Genomic DNA, 16,115 nt, shown 5'->3' with positions numbered 1-16,115 from the left:
AAGAAACCTTTACATCCACGTGGGTATTTTGCATTTGTGTTGTATTTTGTCAGCCTTCCCAGACAGATGTTCTTGGCAGAGCTGAAAGTGGTACTTGACCTAGCACTAAAATTGGCAAATAGGCTAGCAGGCAAAATGTCATTCATTTTCCAAGACTTCTGTTACTCTAGGGAATATTCCCTGTCATTCTGGGAGACTTTCCTTAAAAGTTGTGTATAGTATGCTCCTTTGTGGGCTTCCTGCAATATTTTTGCTGGAAAAGAAGAATAATCCTTTTGTAGTGCACCAGTGTCTGCTTTTTCTCTCATCTCCTCTGTCCAATCTTAGTAGCAGATTTTTCCTGCTTAAAGGGAAGGCATGTGTTAAGCTGACACTTCATACTCAAAGAACTGATCAAGTTCAGTGAGGGTTTGGTACCAGCAAGGGCATCATTTGATACCCACTGATACTTCATCATCATTACACTCTGCTGCATAAAGCTCTTGTGGAATATGATTTTTTCTTTCTCCTTCATTAGAAATTTTTAGCTACAATGTGACCGAAAATCAGATCTCACTGTAAGCCAGCTAAATACAGTGTCCTCCTTTCATGAAGATTACTTTTCAGGAAGAAAAATGCAAAAGATATTGTGAATAAAGCAGCTGTTTTTCATCAGTTATTTATATAGTCAAAGAAGTCTGAGTGCCAGTGATTCTGTGGGGCCAGATTATCTGCTTTCTTGCAGTGCTTTTCTCCCCTGTCTTGTGAAGTCCAGAGGTTGGGAGGGGAAAATTTTCTTAGGTGGATTTCCAGCTACAGGGAAAAGCAGCACCTGGAGCCAGTGTATTCCAGGAACAATAAACCAAGCAAAATATCTGTTGATGTTTCAGCACCAAGTCTGGCCTAATGGTCAAAAGATTAAATAACTTTCCTGGCATTAACAAGTCCTTATTGTCTGACAACTCACTAGCATTTACATATGGAATGCCTCACTGATTTTTAAACGAGTTTTTCATGGGAGAAAGGTATGCATAGGAAGTCAGAAATAATTAAGGCTGGGAGAAAATTATTTCAGAAAGAGCTGGAGTTTCCCTTGTCCTTTTCTTCTCCAAGTGGTTCAGAGTAGTTGAATTCTGCTTTTCCATTAAAAAAGTTAGAAGAGGATCTATGGAGTAATAGAAAAGAGAATCTGGTAAGAAATCAATTGGCACCCCTCTCCTGAAGCATATCACGTAATTGTAGTTGCAGTATTGGATAGAAGAAAGTGCAAGCAATAAAAGTTTAAGTTACAGTAACTTGTTTGACTTGCATGTGTTGAATTTCAGGTTTGCTGCCTAAGAAGCTCCACTCAGAAATTACATAGTGATTCTCTTGTAAAGGGAATCAGAGGTGTGCTGTATCTGCTACCCAGCTTAAGAGAAGATAACATCCAATGCCAACAAGAGTGACTTAGTAGGATGACAGCAAAAGTTCACAAAAAATTTGAGCAATTAGTCAGAAAGGTTTAGAAAATAGCATGTGAAACATGAAGTAAAACACAAATTGGCAACTTACAATGTGTTTCTTCCTACTGCTGTTGCTAAGGTAACAATGTATTCTTATGCTAACAATGAAGAACATTACTATTTCTCCTTAATTTCTCTTTCAGCAAACATACAACTCTTTTTTGGTACTTCTTTCTGTTTGGCAGTTCAGGATCAGGCCTAGAGGAAGCAGCAGGTGATGCTCCTTGTTCCCTGTGTGACTCAATTTGATAACCAGCAGAATTCAGAGGCTGTTTGCCCCCCCATAAAAAAGTGCTTACAGCATTACTTACTCTCAAGCAACTTCACAGAGAACAGGTCTCATTTCAAGATCCAACCTGAATATGGAGAGCTGAGCATTAAGGATCTGTGAATTTCTATTTCAACAGGTTTAGTAAGAACTTAAAACCACGATACATGTTGAGGTGTTTTTCACAAAAGATTAATGGAAATATGTTCTGGAGCAATATTCACAGAGTATGTCATTAGTAGATTAAGTTTCAAGGAGAAGGTAAGTGTAAATCAGTAAATCATAATGTTAGCTTTTTAACAGATAGAATTTTCCTTTCCTCACACAAAATCAAATTCAGATTCATCCCAGATGGTTGCTTTCATAATACAAGTTTTTCAGGACATAGTATAATTATTGGTAATGTGCTATCAGGTACTTGTTATACTTAAGAAACATTCTTCACCTTTAGAAGTGAAGTGGGTATTTAAATCCATATATTTGTCTATACAAATTTCGTTTCATATAATGTTAGCATACTTGATTGGATTATTTAAATGCTACTTTCCTTGTCAAATAAGAAAACTTCTCTTTTATTAACTGCCATGGGAAGTCATAGTTACACAATGTCATGTGAAGAGTATCAGTTGCTATATCAGTGGTTAGCATGTTTTCAGCAAAAAGAAGTGAAGAAGGCACTTCAGTTATCGCCAGCATGACTGAGTGTTTTCAGTTAAGTGTTACATGCTGGTTCTGTTTAAATCCCTTATCTGTAGTCTGCTACTTCTGAATTGAGTTTAAAAAATTGCAGAGATCCTCTCCTTCCTAGTGGGAGGAGAGGAGAGTGAGTGTTTACCCCTCCCACCCAAGGAGAGGACACTGGCATTGCAGGTACAACTGGCTGTTCCCTGATGCCTGTTCCTTCAGTGCCCCTCTCCCCGCAAGCCTATTTCAGCCCATGAACTTTCCTGCTTTCAGCTTCTGCCTTTCAAGATATGGATGGGAAAGAAACTTTAGTCTGATGCGGGGTGCCCTCTTGTGATACAAATGAAACAAATCCAGAGATCCGGGTGGGATGGGATGAGGAAACATGAATGAAGGTTCCCAAGAAAAAATGTGTTTAGACTGTGACCATACTCAGAAGCCAGCAACTGCATTATCTCCTTAGTCTTCAACTTCTGCCAACATGTGGTGTGAAGCCAATGAGAATTAAGCATCATAATGAATTTTAATGAGGCATATTTCCTACACAACCTCACTTCTCTCAGCTTTTTCCTTGGAATGGCTTGTAATTGAAATCAAGCTAAAAGCAAGCAGCAATTCAGGTAGGGCACTGCATCCTGTTGTAAACCACCTGGAAAGCTGGTTTATTTGGAGTAAAGGAAATGAGATTCAGCACAGATGTTATCTTGCTTAATGCCCAACTGAAAAGTGTTCAGGTATTTTGAGATGGGGACAAAGTAAAATGTAGAATGAAAAAAAGAAAAGCATTAAGAGCATGATCAGAGTTTTCTCCCAGTAATTTAACATCCTACTGAGTCAAGATTGCACTCATTGAATGTTTCTCTTGGGATTGCCATGTGTGGTATATGATTCAACATAAACTTTCTCTTTTAATTCCCTTTTTTCCTCTTAACTGTGTAGGGGGAGGTGCAAACCCTAAAAAGACCTCTAGGTTTTTGTAAAGAAAAAGGCAACAAGCCTGCCATCACACACATATATAATTTTTGCAAACAAATACTCTAGTACTTTGGGAATTAACCCAATGAGCATATTTAAATGGTTTTGTATAAGTTTATTCTCCCTCTCCCATTTCCCCCAGTCACCGGTCAAATGCAAAAAATATTAGTTCTAAGTGCTGTCTCTTACTTGTTGATTTCAATTACATTCTTGCTGCTTTTCTCAGTCCATTCATTTATCAGTTTGATATCACATTGTTTCCACAACCTCCTGTAAGCAGACGAGTCATCTAGTTTACAATTTGTAATTTACTTCCTTGTAGAACAGATTATGCAATGTGGGTAGGCTCATGGCAGCAAGCTGGCTCCTGCTTTTCCAGCCACAAACATTTGAAAGCAAAATGGCCTTAAAACAGTTGTCTGAAGCTGAGGGAATTGCTTGTCTTGGAAACACACTAAGTTTTGAAGAAACACTGAATAGAGATAGAGATGGACCAGAGCCAGAGGTAGGGAGTATCTGCTCATTCTTGAGATCAGTCTTTTGTGTCAAGTTACATTTGCCTTGGGCTCTTTGGGCAGCAGAGCTTTGTACACTGTGAGATTCACCTGATGTCACACCTACAAGCCAGGGTGTTGCACATGTAGTTTAAGACACTGGAAAGAATCAGGCACCTCTAGCACTTTGTTCATCTCCTCTCATGTGAAGAGATCTCACTCTTTGCTGCACTTTGTCAAAAAGGTGAAATTAGGGTTGATCCCACCTTTAGCAGACGGAGTATGGAGTAGTCCCTGACCCTACATATTTCTTTCAACTTATAGAATACTCTCCATACGTGTCTTACTGCACAGTACCTCAGTGGGAGAGCTTGAATACCATTCCAGGTGTGTCATATGCTGAAGGATCTGTGTCTTGCATAAGCAGTTCTTCAGCATGTACTAAAACAAAGTGATGTGTGGCTCCTTTCCCTTCTTGCACTACGGAGCCAAAGCATACACAAAATATACCCCAGAACAGGAGAGGCCAGAGACTAGAGGGAGATGGAAGTGGTCCAAGAAGGACCACACACATTGTCTGGAAATATTCTTGCTTCCAACTGCTCCTGGCTGTCTCAGGGAAGAGTGAGGTCCAGTTATCTGCAGCTGGCAGGACTGACTGAAGCCATTCTTTGCACTGTGGGGCATCTGTGTGGCAGACACTGCCTGGGGAGGTGTCACTTGCACTGCTGGAGGAGTCTCCTCTCCTACTCTGAGCATACTTGCATTGCAGAAGTGACTTGCAATCTGTTGGGCACAGTCTGCCCTTTCTTCTAAACACCCAGGTGCAGCAGGTCCCTGAGGCTTGATGAGGGGAGAAAATGAGTGACAAGGTAGGAGTGGAACAAAACTGAAAATCCTTGCTGCATAGCAGAATTAGTTTTTTCTATCACTGGGCCAAAGCGTAAGAACCAAAGACCCTGCACCCCTCTCTTGTTTGGCTTCCCTTGTTCAGCTGCCATCACCAGCTCGACCACCAGATGTCTGCACCCAACAGAAAACTGAAATGTAGCACTGAGATGAGCAGCTGGAAAAATAAATGAAAAGAGACAAAAAGTGACAGGGTGGGAAAGTGTGAAGGGAGCTGTAAGGGTTTATTTCCAGGCTTAGACACCCTTGAGGCAGGGATGACCCTCAGGCCCTCCAGGTGAGCCTTCATTCCCCAGTCCAGGACTATATTCCCAACACCAGTGATGTTGAAACAAGATGGATCTCTTTGGACGGTGGTCAGGAAAAAGGAGTGCTCAGAAGCAGTGCTGTGGCTATTTAACCTGGCTGCACAAACTTATGACTTTATAGGCAGTCCCACAGGAGAACTTTTTCCATGTAAAGATTTGGATCAACATCAGAAAAGGTCTGCATGCAAAAAGTAACCACAATAGCAGGATCCTTTGAAATGTGATATGTGGTAGTCGAACTAGAAAAAATGAGTGTCTTTTCAAGTGTGCTAGCTCTCAACTGAATCCTAATACTATCCATTCTTTCATGGGATCTAATGACCTGTTTCTGTTTGGGGATTAAGCAATGCCATTTCCCTCATGTAGTCCCTCTTTTGTATGCCATAATCTTTGTTATTATATCTACATAAAGAGGCTGCTCAAGACATCCTAGCAACATTCAACCTGTCAGTCAATTTTAAAGAGAGGCAGTAAAATGCGGTGATCTTTGCCCAGTGATCATTTTAGTGGGATGAGAAGCTATTTTTCCCACAAGGCTGAGGAGGAGGAAGATATTTTTTGGCAAATTGGGACAGAAAGAAAAGCAGGATCTCACTTGTTATCTGCTGCCTTCTGAACAACCACTGTTGTGATCCCAGCCTCAAGCTAGGACTGCAAGCTCTTGCCAAGGGTGTGGTCCCAAAAATGGTTCTCACCCAGTGTGCAAGAGGCCACTTCACAGACTTGAGGTATTTATTTACAGTTCTGTGCAGACAGGGGTGCTGGGTGACAAATTCACAAAGCCAGCATGACAACTACCAAGACCTTTCGCTATTTATATGTTTTAGCAAACAAAACACACTTTTATTATTTTTTTTTTCCTTGACAGTGGTGGAGCCTAGATAATTGATGTGCTTTAGGTTTCAAACGACATTTTTCTGATTGTTTGATTTTTAATTATGTTACTAGATGAGCCAAAACCACAAGAACAACCCCACACCCACAATAAAAGCACTTCTATTTGAGGTGGAAGGGAAGAAGGGATCAACCCCAAACAAAACACTCTTTCTGGAAGTACAGTGGGCAAGTGAGACTGCGTTGTGTTTCAGGTTGAAGTCCATCTTCTAGATTACCGATTCAATAGGCTAGTCACAAAATTAAGAGCAAAATTCTTCAAATAAAGAAATATTTCCCAAGGCATGAAAGAAGCAGAACTGTTATTTTCTAATCTCTGTTTGATTTCTACCTAAAAATTTAAATAAACACCAACAAAGCAACATTAGACACCATCAATTTTATTCTGCTACAAAACATGAAAGCAGCAGAAAGGCGCAATCTAAATCCTCATGTTTTCAAGCTCCTGCTCCTCAATACTTCGTGGCAATAAATGTCTCATCTATTTTTCTCTAAGACAGCAGTACAAATGGAAAGGATTAAAAACAGGCCACCCCTGTTGTGCTTCACAGGTTTACTGCTGCCCCTGCGGTTTGCAGAAAGTACCGTGGTTATTATAGGATATAGGCCTTGTGTGATATGATTGCACAGCTTTTTCTTTGACAATAACACCAAAATAAGTTGCAAGCTTTCCAAGTTCTCAAGGTAACCTGTACCGAAAGAAGTTCTAATCTAGCTTGACCAAAGCATCCCTAATTTTACCCAAACATACTGCTACCCTGAAACAAGTTCTGAAGGGATAAAAAGGCTCTGTAATATATCTAAGGAATTTTTAGAAGAGGTGTGACACCTGGACCTGCCCACACAGGTATGAGACCCTGCAGACAGTGCCCTGCAGCTGACCTTAGTCCTTTCAGGTTTGGAAAGCAGATCTCCAAAGGCTCTTGGGAGGTGAACTCCTGGGTGTACCCATTTACCTTTTTCACTTTACCAGCAAAGAGCAAGACCCCACACAGCTGGTGCACCACAAATAGGGAACAGTCTCTGGATTCCTGGCTGCATTTCTTACGAACTTTGCAGCAGGAGAAGAGGGTGCTGACAAACTCAGGAAATCTCATTGCTGCATCCCATAGCAGCTCACTTGCAGAGTGTAAGGGGTTGCTGGGACAAGTTTTCTCATCACATGCTTCACTGAGCAGTATAACATTTCTGGTCTGAGGTTGTTGAGTAGTGAAATGTATGTGACCAGCATTTATTTTTAATTTTTTTCTTGTCCTGTTGGAATTTATGTGAGCTGACATTCATCCCAGATATGGACAGAGATTGTGGAACACTGAGATCTGTTGGAAGCAAGGGAAGATTTATAAGTAGGCAGTCCCAAAATTGGAGAGACAGTGTCCTAGAGGCTACAGGTTGGCGTTAGACCAAGTCTTCTTGACAGCATCCATAGGAGAGGTGTGCATGCAGCTCTTTGCCTCTTGTAAAATCCTTTCATCCCTGATTTGTCAGGCTGTTTGGGTGAACAACCCTTGGAGACAGATGTTTTGAATCGACATAAAGATACGTGCTAGGAGAGAACAGCCCTTGTGAAACCTGTACTCTTCCAAGAGTCAACGTTGAAAATAGGCAATGCAAAATGGGGCAAGCCTGAACGAAGATATATCCTAAGATAGATCCTGCAAGCTCCTTGCAGGACTCTGCGGTGGTGTTCGAGGGTCAGTTTGAGAGAACAAGGGCTGCAGGATCTCTACAGCCGTGTGCCCGACAGCCACGCCAAGACCCCTCCACAGGACAGCGGAAAGCGAGCAGGACAAACACTTGTCGGCACGGCCCGAGCCGAGCTGGGCCCTGCATTTACCCCTCTGCCAGGCGGGGTGTGTTCAGGAGCCGGGCTCGTCCCTGCCCACCTGGGACAGGGCTGCCGCCTCCCGCCGCTGCAGCACGGCCGCCGCTGCCCGGGCGGGGCCCGGCCCGGCGCCCGCAGCCCCCGCGCCGCCGAGGGAGGGACCGGGGGAGGGACGGCCGAGCTCCGCCGCCCCTCTCCCGCCCCGCCGCAGCCCCGGCCGCCCCTCACGGGCAGCGGGAGCGGCTTCGTGCCCGACCCGGCTCCGTGGGGAGCAGCGCTCCGTCGTCCCTGCCGCCGCCAGCCCGCCCTGGCCCCGGGCCAGCCAGGCACGCAGGTGAGGGCAGCCCGCGGCAGCGGGCGGGCGGGGACCGGGGAGGCCGGGGCCGGGGAGCCTGGGGGAGCTGCGGCCTCCCGGGGCGATACCGGGTGCCGGCGGGGCGGGACTGGGCGGGGGTGCTGGCCCGGCTGTGCCGGCACCCCGCGGGCCTGCGGCGGACCCGGGCTCCGCTGGTGCTGGATCCCGCGAGCACCCCCTGAGCACCCATCGAGCACCCCCTGAGCACCCCTGAGCACCCCCTGAGCACCCCTCGAGCAGCCCTGAGCATCCCGCGGCGGGCGCGGACACCTCCGTCTCTCCCGGGTGGGTTTTGTGTCTGTCCGGTCCCTGGCCCCGTGTGTCCAGTGACCTCGAAAGGAGTGTGAGGTGCCCTGTAGCAAACACGGCGCAATGAATGCCCTGATGTGCCTTTTGTCTCCTGAGCTGTGGGTAAAGCTGGTCAGACCTCGGGGGAGCGAGGCTTTAAGTTTTCTGCTAGAATTGGCTGCTGTGATGCTGAATTACCAAAATCACCTGTCAGTCTCTTATTGATTCCTGTCACATACATGAGTTTCCTTCACAAGTGGCCAGTAAAAGGGCACCATGTGGAAACAGATCCGACTGTCAGATCCGACTGCTTGTTCCCTTGTCCACTGACAATAATTAACTGTGCATATGCCATGGGAAGACAGAAGCTCACTAGACATTGTCTCTCTAGTGAGGATGATAGATGATGAACCTCAAACACTACACACTAAACCCGTTCTGTTTCTGAATACAATCCAAACAGTAGGTTTTTCTGTGCCCTTGGGCAGTCACTCTGCCATATATAATTTTCAAGTTTATGGGATATCCTTTATTTGAAATGCAGTGACTGCTACTGCATTTAGTAGCAGAGATTGCTACAGTGTGATGATGTGTTTCCCATAATCTCCTTTCTATATTGTAATTTTTAGTTTATGTTGATTGTTGTTTGGGGTTGTTTTTAAATATGGTTGCATGCTGAGTGAGATAAGATCTTTGGTTAAGCCGCGTGCAGTGACACACAGGTCCCTCTTCAGAGTTATTTGGTTCGGCACCCTGATGTGCACTTTGTTTAAATTCTCCTGTGCAGTACAGATTTGCCTTCATTTCTGACATACTGGGGTGTCCCTGTTAACAGGCTGAAGCACCAGCTGTCAAAATGCATCTGTGAAATTGGCACAAATGAAAAATATTATTCAAAGTCACAATAAGCAGTACAGAGCTGAGAAGAAAGACTGTTTTAAAGAAAATTAGATTTGGAACGTGAGGTACCTTGTAAGCTGCTTCAATTCTGACCCACTGAAGGTTGTAAACCAGAACAGAACTGTGCATCTGTTAAAAGTATGGTTATACTAACAAGTAAAAGCAAATTGCTGGAACCTCCCAGTTTATTTCTTGTCATCTGATCAATGTACCTTGTCAGGGCCATGTTCTTATCCAGTTCCAATACAATGGTAAAAGAGATTATCTTAATCCACATCACTTGGTGTACAGCCTGAAAAAGATGTCCTTCATCCACGGGGCAGACCAACAACTACTTTGGGCTGGCTGATGCCTGACCACAACAGCAACACGATTCCTTGCTCCCCCCAGAATGGTCCAATGAAACATGCCAAAGATTGTGTCCAAGGAAGAAGGTGGGTCACTGCAAATCTGCTGAAGGCTGCTGGTTGCAACAAGTGGTAGTTGGAGGCATAGGTGCTCTGACAGGAGCCCAAGACCTGTCTTGTTCCTGGTTGCTTTTCATGAGTAGCCAATGGAAGAGGGTAATTCCCCATAAAAATTAATTTTTCCTTGACAGCAGTAGCAGCTGTTACACTAACAAATATGAGCCAGTTTTACATAAGTGAGCTGTAGAAATGATGCCAGCTGCCCGTGTGTTAACACATATACTTATTAATCACATATCCTTTATGGCAGACAGGTATGTATCCACTGGTTAAATTAGTCTCTGTACACAATAATTACTCCATTACTACTCAATGGGAAAGTGACCCAACTTTTATTTTTTGCTTCTAACAATTTTCTTGCTCCAGCAGTCAAGCACAAGCTTTTCTCCATCCTGCTGCTTGTTTCATCTTTGTTAGGCTGGAAAGAGCTTACACATCTCTTCAACTCACAAAAATGAAGTAGTAGCCATGAGATCTTTTGCTTTGTTTCTACCACCCCTCCCTATCTCTTCTCCTTGCCCTTTACTCTGCTGACTTGCAGGACTGGAGAGGATGAAAGCAATCAGCTGTGTTTACTACAGTTGCATATGGCAAATTCAGCTGCCAGCTAATTACTGAATTCACTGCTCAGCATTCCATGACTTTATTTTATTTTTAATTTGGGAGTGAAATGGAACTGCAAATCTCTTTTTCCATCTAGGTCTCTGGACAAGATGGGAAATGGATTAACGAAACCCAAGCACCTGAGGCAGCCAAATAGGCACGTGGCAAACCTCGCTATTGGCTGTGCTGCCAGCCACAAGTTTCTGATGGACCCATGCCTAGGCATCAATGTGATCAACGGGCAAGCTGATGTCCTCTGCAGCAAGGTACTTGAACTGGAAAAGGAGCTGAAGAGAAAAGAGCAGCAGTTGCAAGAGAGTCAAAACCATGTTGCTGAGCTTCAGGAACAGCTGGCTATGCAGACTAAGGTCATAGCAGAACTCACCAAGGAGCTTCAGAGCAAGTGTATACAGTTGAACAAGCTGCAGGATGTTGTTAGCACTCAAGGAGAGTACTCTCTTCAGCCTTCTCCGTTTAAAGTTTCTGCTGATAGAAGGAGAGGAGCCAAGGAAGGTGTATCTGCAGAGCCAACAACACGACTGTGTGATTTGAGCAGGCAAACCATGTTTTCCCTTGAAAAAGCAACAGTCCGAAAGGATTCCAGGTGAGCTTGTTTCAGAGGGTTTCTGTGTTTGTGTTACAACGTTATTACTTTTATCATAATTATATCCTCTCCTTATGATAAATCAGGATTAAAGTGTTCATCTTTTTCATGTAGGCTTTGCAGCTGTGATAGATGCTGGTTGAGTTTGTGGGTAACTTTAACCAAGAATCGTCTGTGTCCCACAGACTTCAGATGAAGAGTGGTGGGTAGCCTCTGTATTTCAGATGAGAATCTAACAGCTTTTTTGGGATTTATCATTGCTGCCCGCTTCTTCCTTCCCTCCAGCTTCTAAAAGTCATGGTGTAGGAACTGAATTTTGCTTGTTCCTCTTTGAAACCCATTACACTTTCTAGACTCTGACAGACCCAGAAATTTCTGTGGTCAGAGCTGACCTTGCAGACAGAGGTATCAGACTGGTATCCTTTAGCATAACTTAGACCCTCTTTTATCTTGCAGAGTAGACATAACCTGAGAGTCTGTTTAACATGGTGGTAGCCAGACTCTACCTGGACTTCAGCCAGTGACTTTAGTACCTTCAGATTTGTGGGGAGCTTTGTTATTCATGGCATATCTGAGTCTGTACCATAGTAGAACTGAGAGTTATGAGGCATGTTTCTCATCCATCATGCCCAGCACTGCACCTTAGAGGGTGCCTCATGAATCAGAAAGGCTGCCTGAGTCATCCCAAAAGAGCTGAGAACTTCAGCTAGCTGTGCTCTTCCAGAGTAAGGGAACTGCATTAATATTTTATCACAAGTACCTGGATAGCTTAAATCATAGTTTTAAGAGTGTTGTGCTTGTAACCTGTCCTCTCCTTGGCACGATCCTTGCACTGCAGTCCACCACATGGGTTTTCTAGGATGCTTTCAGAGACAGAAGCAGAGAATCCTCAGAGCAGTGAGGATTAAAGCCAGGAGAAGAACCAGTGAATTAGCAAAGTGCAGCAGCCAGAACCAAAGTAAGTATTGCAGCTCAAGCAACCCAAATGTTCACATCATTTTTTGATGTTGTAGTGGTCAAAGTACTATTTGGTCTTCCAAATATTTTGGAAGCCAACACATGCCAAAAAAAGCATCACACATCTGTACTGCTGTGCATTGCTATTCCTCTAAGGCAGATAAGCCTGTCATACACATGCACTTGTGTAAGGCACCATCACCTTGCTGTTGAGACAGCCAAATGATGAAAGGTGCAAACATTTGATTTCCTTACCCAGTCTGTAAATACTGTAGTAGGTCAAGTTCAGGCAGTTCAGACACATAAGAACAAAGTGTAACCTTCATTGCCTAGAGAATTCTGTCTGCTATAATTAGCAATTACTGAACCATTAGCCTGACAGTGTCTATAGGGGTGCTTGGAGTTGCTGCTATCAGAAGCTGCCTCGTCTTTACAGAGAAAAGACTTAATGCAGCCCCACTGCTGCGTAAGGCAGCTTTACAGTGCTGCTGCACAGTTGTGAAAGGAGCTGTCTCAGAAGGAGGGGAAGCTCCGTGCTTCTTGAATTTGCATTGTTTCCAGAGTGTCACCAGTCCCTCTCAGAAATATTTGTAAAACAAATCTGGCAGAATTTGATGCTGTTCGTATGGTGGGGGTTTGAGTGCCATACTTTTGTTTGGAGTATCTCAGCATGAATGATTTTAATGAAAATTTAGAAGCATAGTCTCCTCTTTTATAGTTCTGGAAGCTTTTGTGCTCATTTTACGTATCAGGTTATGTGCAATTACTGTATTTTATTGCAGTATTGTATACATGATGCAGGCCAGAATGAATCAAATTAGCAAGGTTGGTTCTAGATGAAAACTAAGTTAGAGCTTATATTCCAATAACCCCATTGCTTTCAGCAGAAGGTAAGTTATGATCCCTGTTTCTAAATACAGTCTTCACCGTAGCTACTTGGTTTTATTTTCCTGCCTCATCTCATCACCTTTATTTATTTTCAGTCATTACATGGCTAGTAACAATGTAAGTGTATTTACATGCCCTGGGTTTGTTCATTCCTGGATTGTCCTCAGGAGATTTTTCTCACATAACCTAGTTTTAATGACAACCTCCCATTGCTTTATGAATACAAACAAGAGGAGGCCTTAAATGCCTCAGAAATCTGCCAGGCTTTTCACTTTGTCAACATTAGGAGCGTGGGGACTTGAAGGCAGAATTTATCTTTCACTGCATCAGTAAAGGAAAACTAACCAGCAGGGCCATAAAAGCCTCATCAGTGTAGAAGTTGTTTAATTATGTTCGTTTCTGGTGTGAACTTGAGGCACTACTTTATAGGATGCCCTTGAGCCAGAAGACACTCAAATCAATCAGAACCCATAGATTGCTAGAATGCATGTATGGCCTGCTTTGTTTCAGCTGGTTAGCCATCATCCACAGATACATCCATTGTTTATTTTTCCATGTCTTCTCCTTCTTAAAATCCAACCACTGGGCTCTGCTGCCCGGAGCTCAAATAGAGACAGTTTGTGTCTTTACAAGTCACCCATTTATATGCATTTACAACAGGAAATGATGCAGAGACTGTCTCAGGGAGCAGTGAGAACAAGATTGTTTGATGAGATTGTTCCACCAGGTGATTGCAGCACAGACAGTTCCCTCACTAAACAGGCTACCATCCCACAAGGTCTAAACAAGGCAGGCAAAGCAGTGTATTAGAAATGAGAGGAATCCTCTTGAGAGGAATGAATGCTTGGTGAATAACAAACCCCAGCCATGCTGGGCATTTTAAACTTCGTGTTTTTTTGTTTGCAACCAGTGAGAAGAGGCTTATCACAGATGCTCTGAATAAAAACCAGTTCCTGAAGAGACTGGAGCCTCACCAGACACGAGACATGGTGGAATGTATGTATGAGAGGACGTTCCAGCAAGGGAGTTACGTCATCAGACAGGGAGAACCGGGAAATCACATTTTTGTGCTCAAAGGTGAGTATTACTTACTTGTAGAACTCACAAGTGCAAGAAAAAGGAAGGGGATTTAGAAGGCTTTGTGGGAAATCACAGTGAGGGTGTTTGTGCTCCTAAATAATTTGTCCCTGTGGAGGGCAATGCAAGTTTTACTTGTGACTTTTATGAAAGAGAGCGAGAGCAATAAAAAACATCTTGGAAACATGAGTCTTGATTTAATGTTTTTTCATGACCTTTTTCATTTCTGAAAGCCCAGAGGCGAGCAATTCCTTTCTGTTGTAGGTGTAGCCAACCCTTTCTTCTCCAGAGGAAAACAGGTATTACTTAAAATACAGAGAGCTGCTCAATGGTGAAGTCACTCCTGAAATAAACTTACTTTTCAACATTCATAAGATACCAGTTTTCTGTGTATGGGAAGTTGAAAGATGAGGTCTGCATTCATTGTTCTCAAAGCTGTGGGGTTTCTTTTTTAAAAGGAAAGACCTGCTTGGTTTTTTTGGGAGGTAAAAAAAAAAAAGCAAACAGCAAATCAACCAAAAACTTTAGGATAAGAAGGCTTTCCTAAAATAAGGCCAGCAAGTCTGCAATCATTTGTGCCAACTGCTCCTGGGCCTCAAATTGCTGATCAGCTATAGTTTAACACCTGGAATTTGCTCCTATCAGCAATAAGCTCTTTTATAATTTCACCATTAAAAGAAAAATAAAATTGTGATTAATTTGCATATTTCATAAACTGGGGACCACTAAAAGTCCTAGAGACTCATATGAATTAGAGCTTACACTATAAGGAGTATGTTCTGTTGAGTCAGGAACGTTTAAACAGGAGCAAACTGGTCTATGTTGGAAAGCTCATTTTCTGGCTTCATATGGATGGGTTAATTGGAAAAAAAATGATGGGAACTGTGTTAGGAAAACAGAATTGTTTCAGGAAAAAAGAAGAGGCAGGATTTGTGATGGTGTGGTCATATTCTTGTGAGACAAAATGATAACACTTTGAAAACAGCTGAAATATCAGAAAAGAGATGTACACCTGGAACTTTTTCTGGCACATTAGAACCTTTCTTGAGGAGATGGTGTGTGCCTTGGAGAGAAGAGGGCAGAACTTTCATAACATGTTTAAGGGAAGGCTTTTTTGGGGCCATAAACTGTGAAGAGGATCAGACTTTCTATGACTTTTGCTAGTTCAGCAACTTCTTAAATGAAGATTTAATATGCTTTTAATTTTTCTGCCCTCTCCTTTGCATTCTGCATACATATACTCATACATCTATATGAAGAGATAAATCATGAGTAATTTATCCTGTGATCATTATTTTAAGACTTTTTGCGTTACACCATGCTAGAGTATCTGAAACACAAGTGAATGGTTTGTTGTAGGAAAGGTTTATCCCATCAGGATTTAGAATGGCCCTCCCTTCCAGCACATCTGTAGATTAGCAGCACATTTAAAAAAAAAAATAAATCTTTACTGGTTTGTACGTGTGTTTCAACACACTTTTTGCATTGTTGCTCTCATTCCTGTGTTCCAGGGAGTGGCAAAGTCAGAAATACATTGATTTGTTTTCCATTCACTCTGTGCAGCTGAGCACAGGTTTAATACCTATTATCCTGGTGATTTTTGACAGAGGGCAGTCTGGAAGTCTTTCAGCAGAATAAGCTACTCTCCTCAATACCTGTGTGGACAGCATTTGGTGAACTGGCCATTTTATACAACTGCACACGGACAGCTTCTGTGAAAGGTACCAGAGGTTAAATACAGCAATGTTGCTCAAAATGAAAACTGTGGATTTTCTGTGAGATCCCTGTGATAGCCAGATTTTCTTTGAAGTTTTCATTTAATAGATCTTTGCTTTTCTCAATTATCTACAGTAAACTCACATATTTCTTCCTTGAGTTCTTTCTGCCTGAGAACTTGAACAATACTATGCCATGAATGTAATTCCCTCTCTGGCATAACCCTTGATAAACAACCAAATTGTGTTGGTTAGCCTGATCTGTAGCATGCTAACAACTAGGGCAGGATTGTGTTTTAATTTTGGATGCTTGAGTTGAGGTGGTGGTCACTGGCTCTTATGTTCTTGTGCCAAATGCAGTGCCAAGGATGAAATTAGAGGGGGTTTGAGAGCATATTAGAACCATGGTATTTTAGTAGA

The 16,115-nt window shown here is 42.9% G+C and overlaps 1 protein-coding gene across 4 annotated transcripts in view; it reads left to right on the top strand.

Moving 5' to 3' along the window:
• Window positions 1-8,037: 8,037 nt before the first annotated feature.
• The window catches only part of PRKG2 (protein kinase cGMP-dependent 2), a 29,303-nt gene continuing 21,225 nt past the window's right edge, over window positions 8,038-16,115 (top strand). For all 4 annotated transcript variants that reach the window (XM_033513953.1, XM_015625834.2, XM_033513952.1 and 1 more), the window contains exons 1-4: window positions 8,038-8,175; window positions 10,552-11,058; window positions 13,814-13,980; window positions 15,588-15,701. In XM_033513953.1, the coding sequence (XP_033369844.1) occupies window positions 10,565-11,058; window positions 13,814-13,980; window positions 15,588-15,701 (775 nt within the window). In that variant the 5' untranslated portion in view covers window positions 8,038-8,175; window positions 10,552-10,564. The remainder of the gene's footprint in view (window positions 8,176-10,551; window positions 11,059-13,813; window positions 13,981-15,587; window positions 15,702-16,115) is intronic.

This window comes from Parus major, chromosome 4 (genome assembly GCF_001522545.3).
Source record: "Parus major isolate Abel chromosome 4, Parus_major1.1, whole genome shotgun sequence".
Classification (NCBI taxonomy): domain Eukaryota; kingdom Metazoa; phylum Chordata; class Aves; order Passeriformes; family Paridae; genus Parus; species Parus major.
The sequence above is the reverse complement of the archived record's forward strand: the minus strand, read 5'-3'. Positions and strand labels throughout refer to the sequence as shown.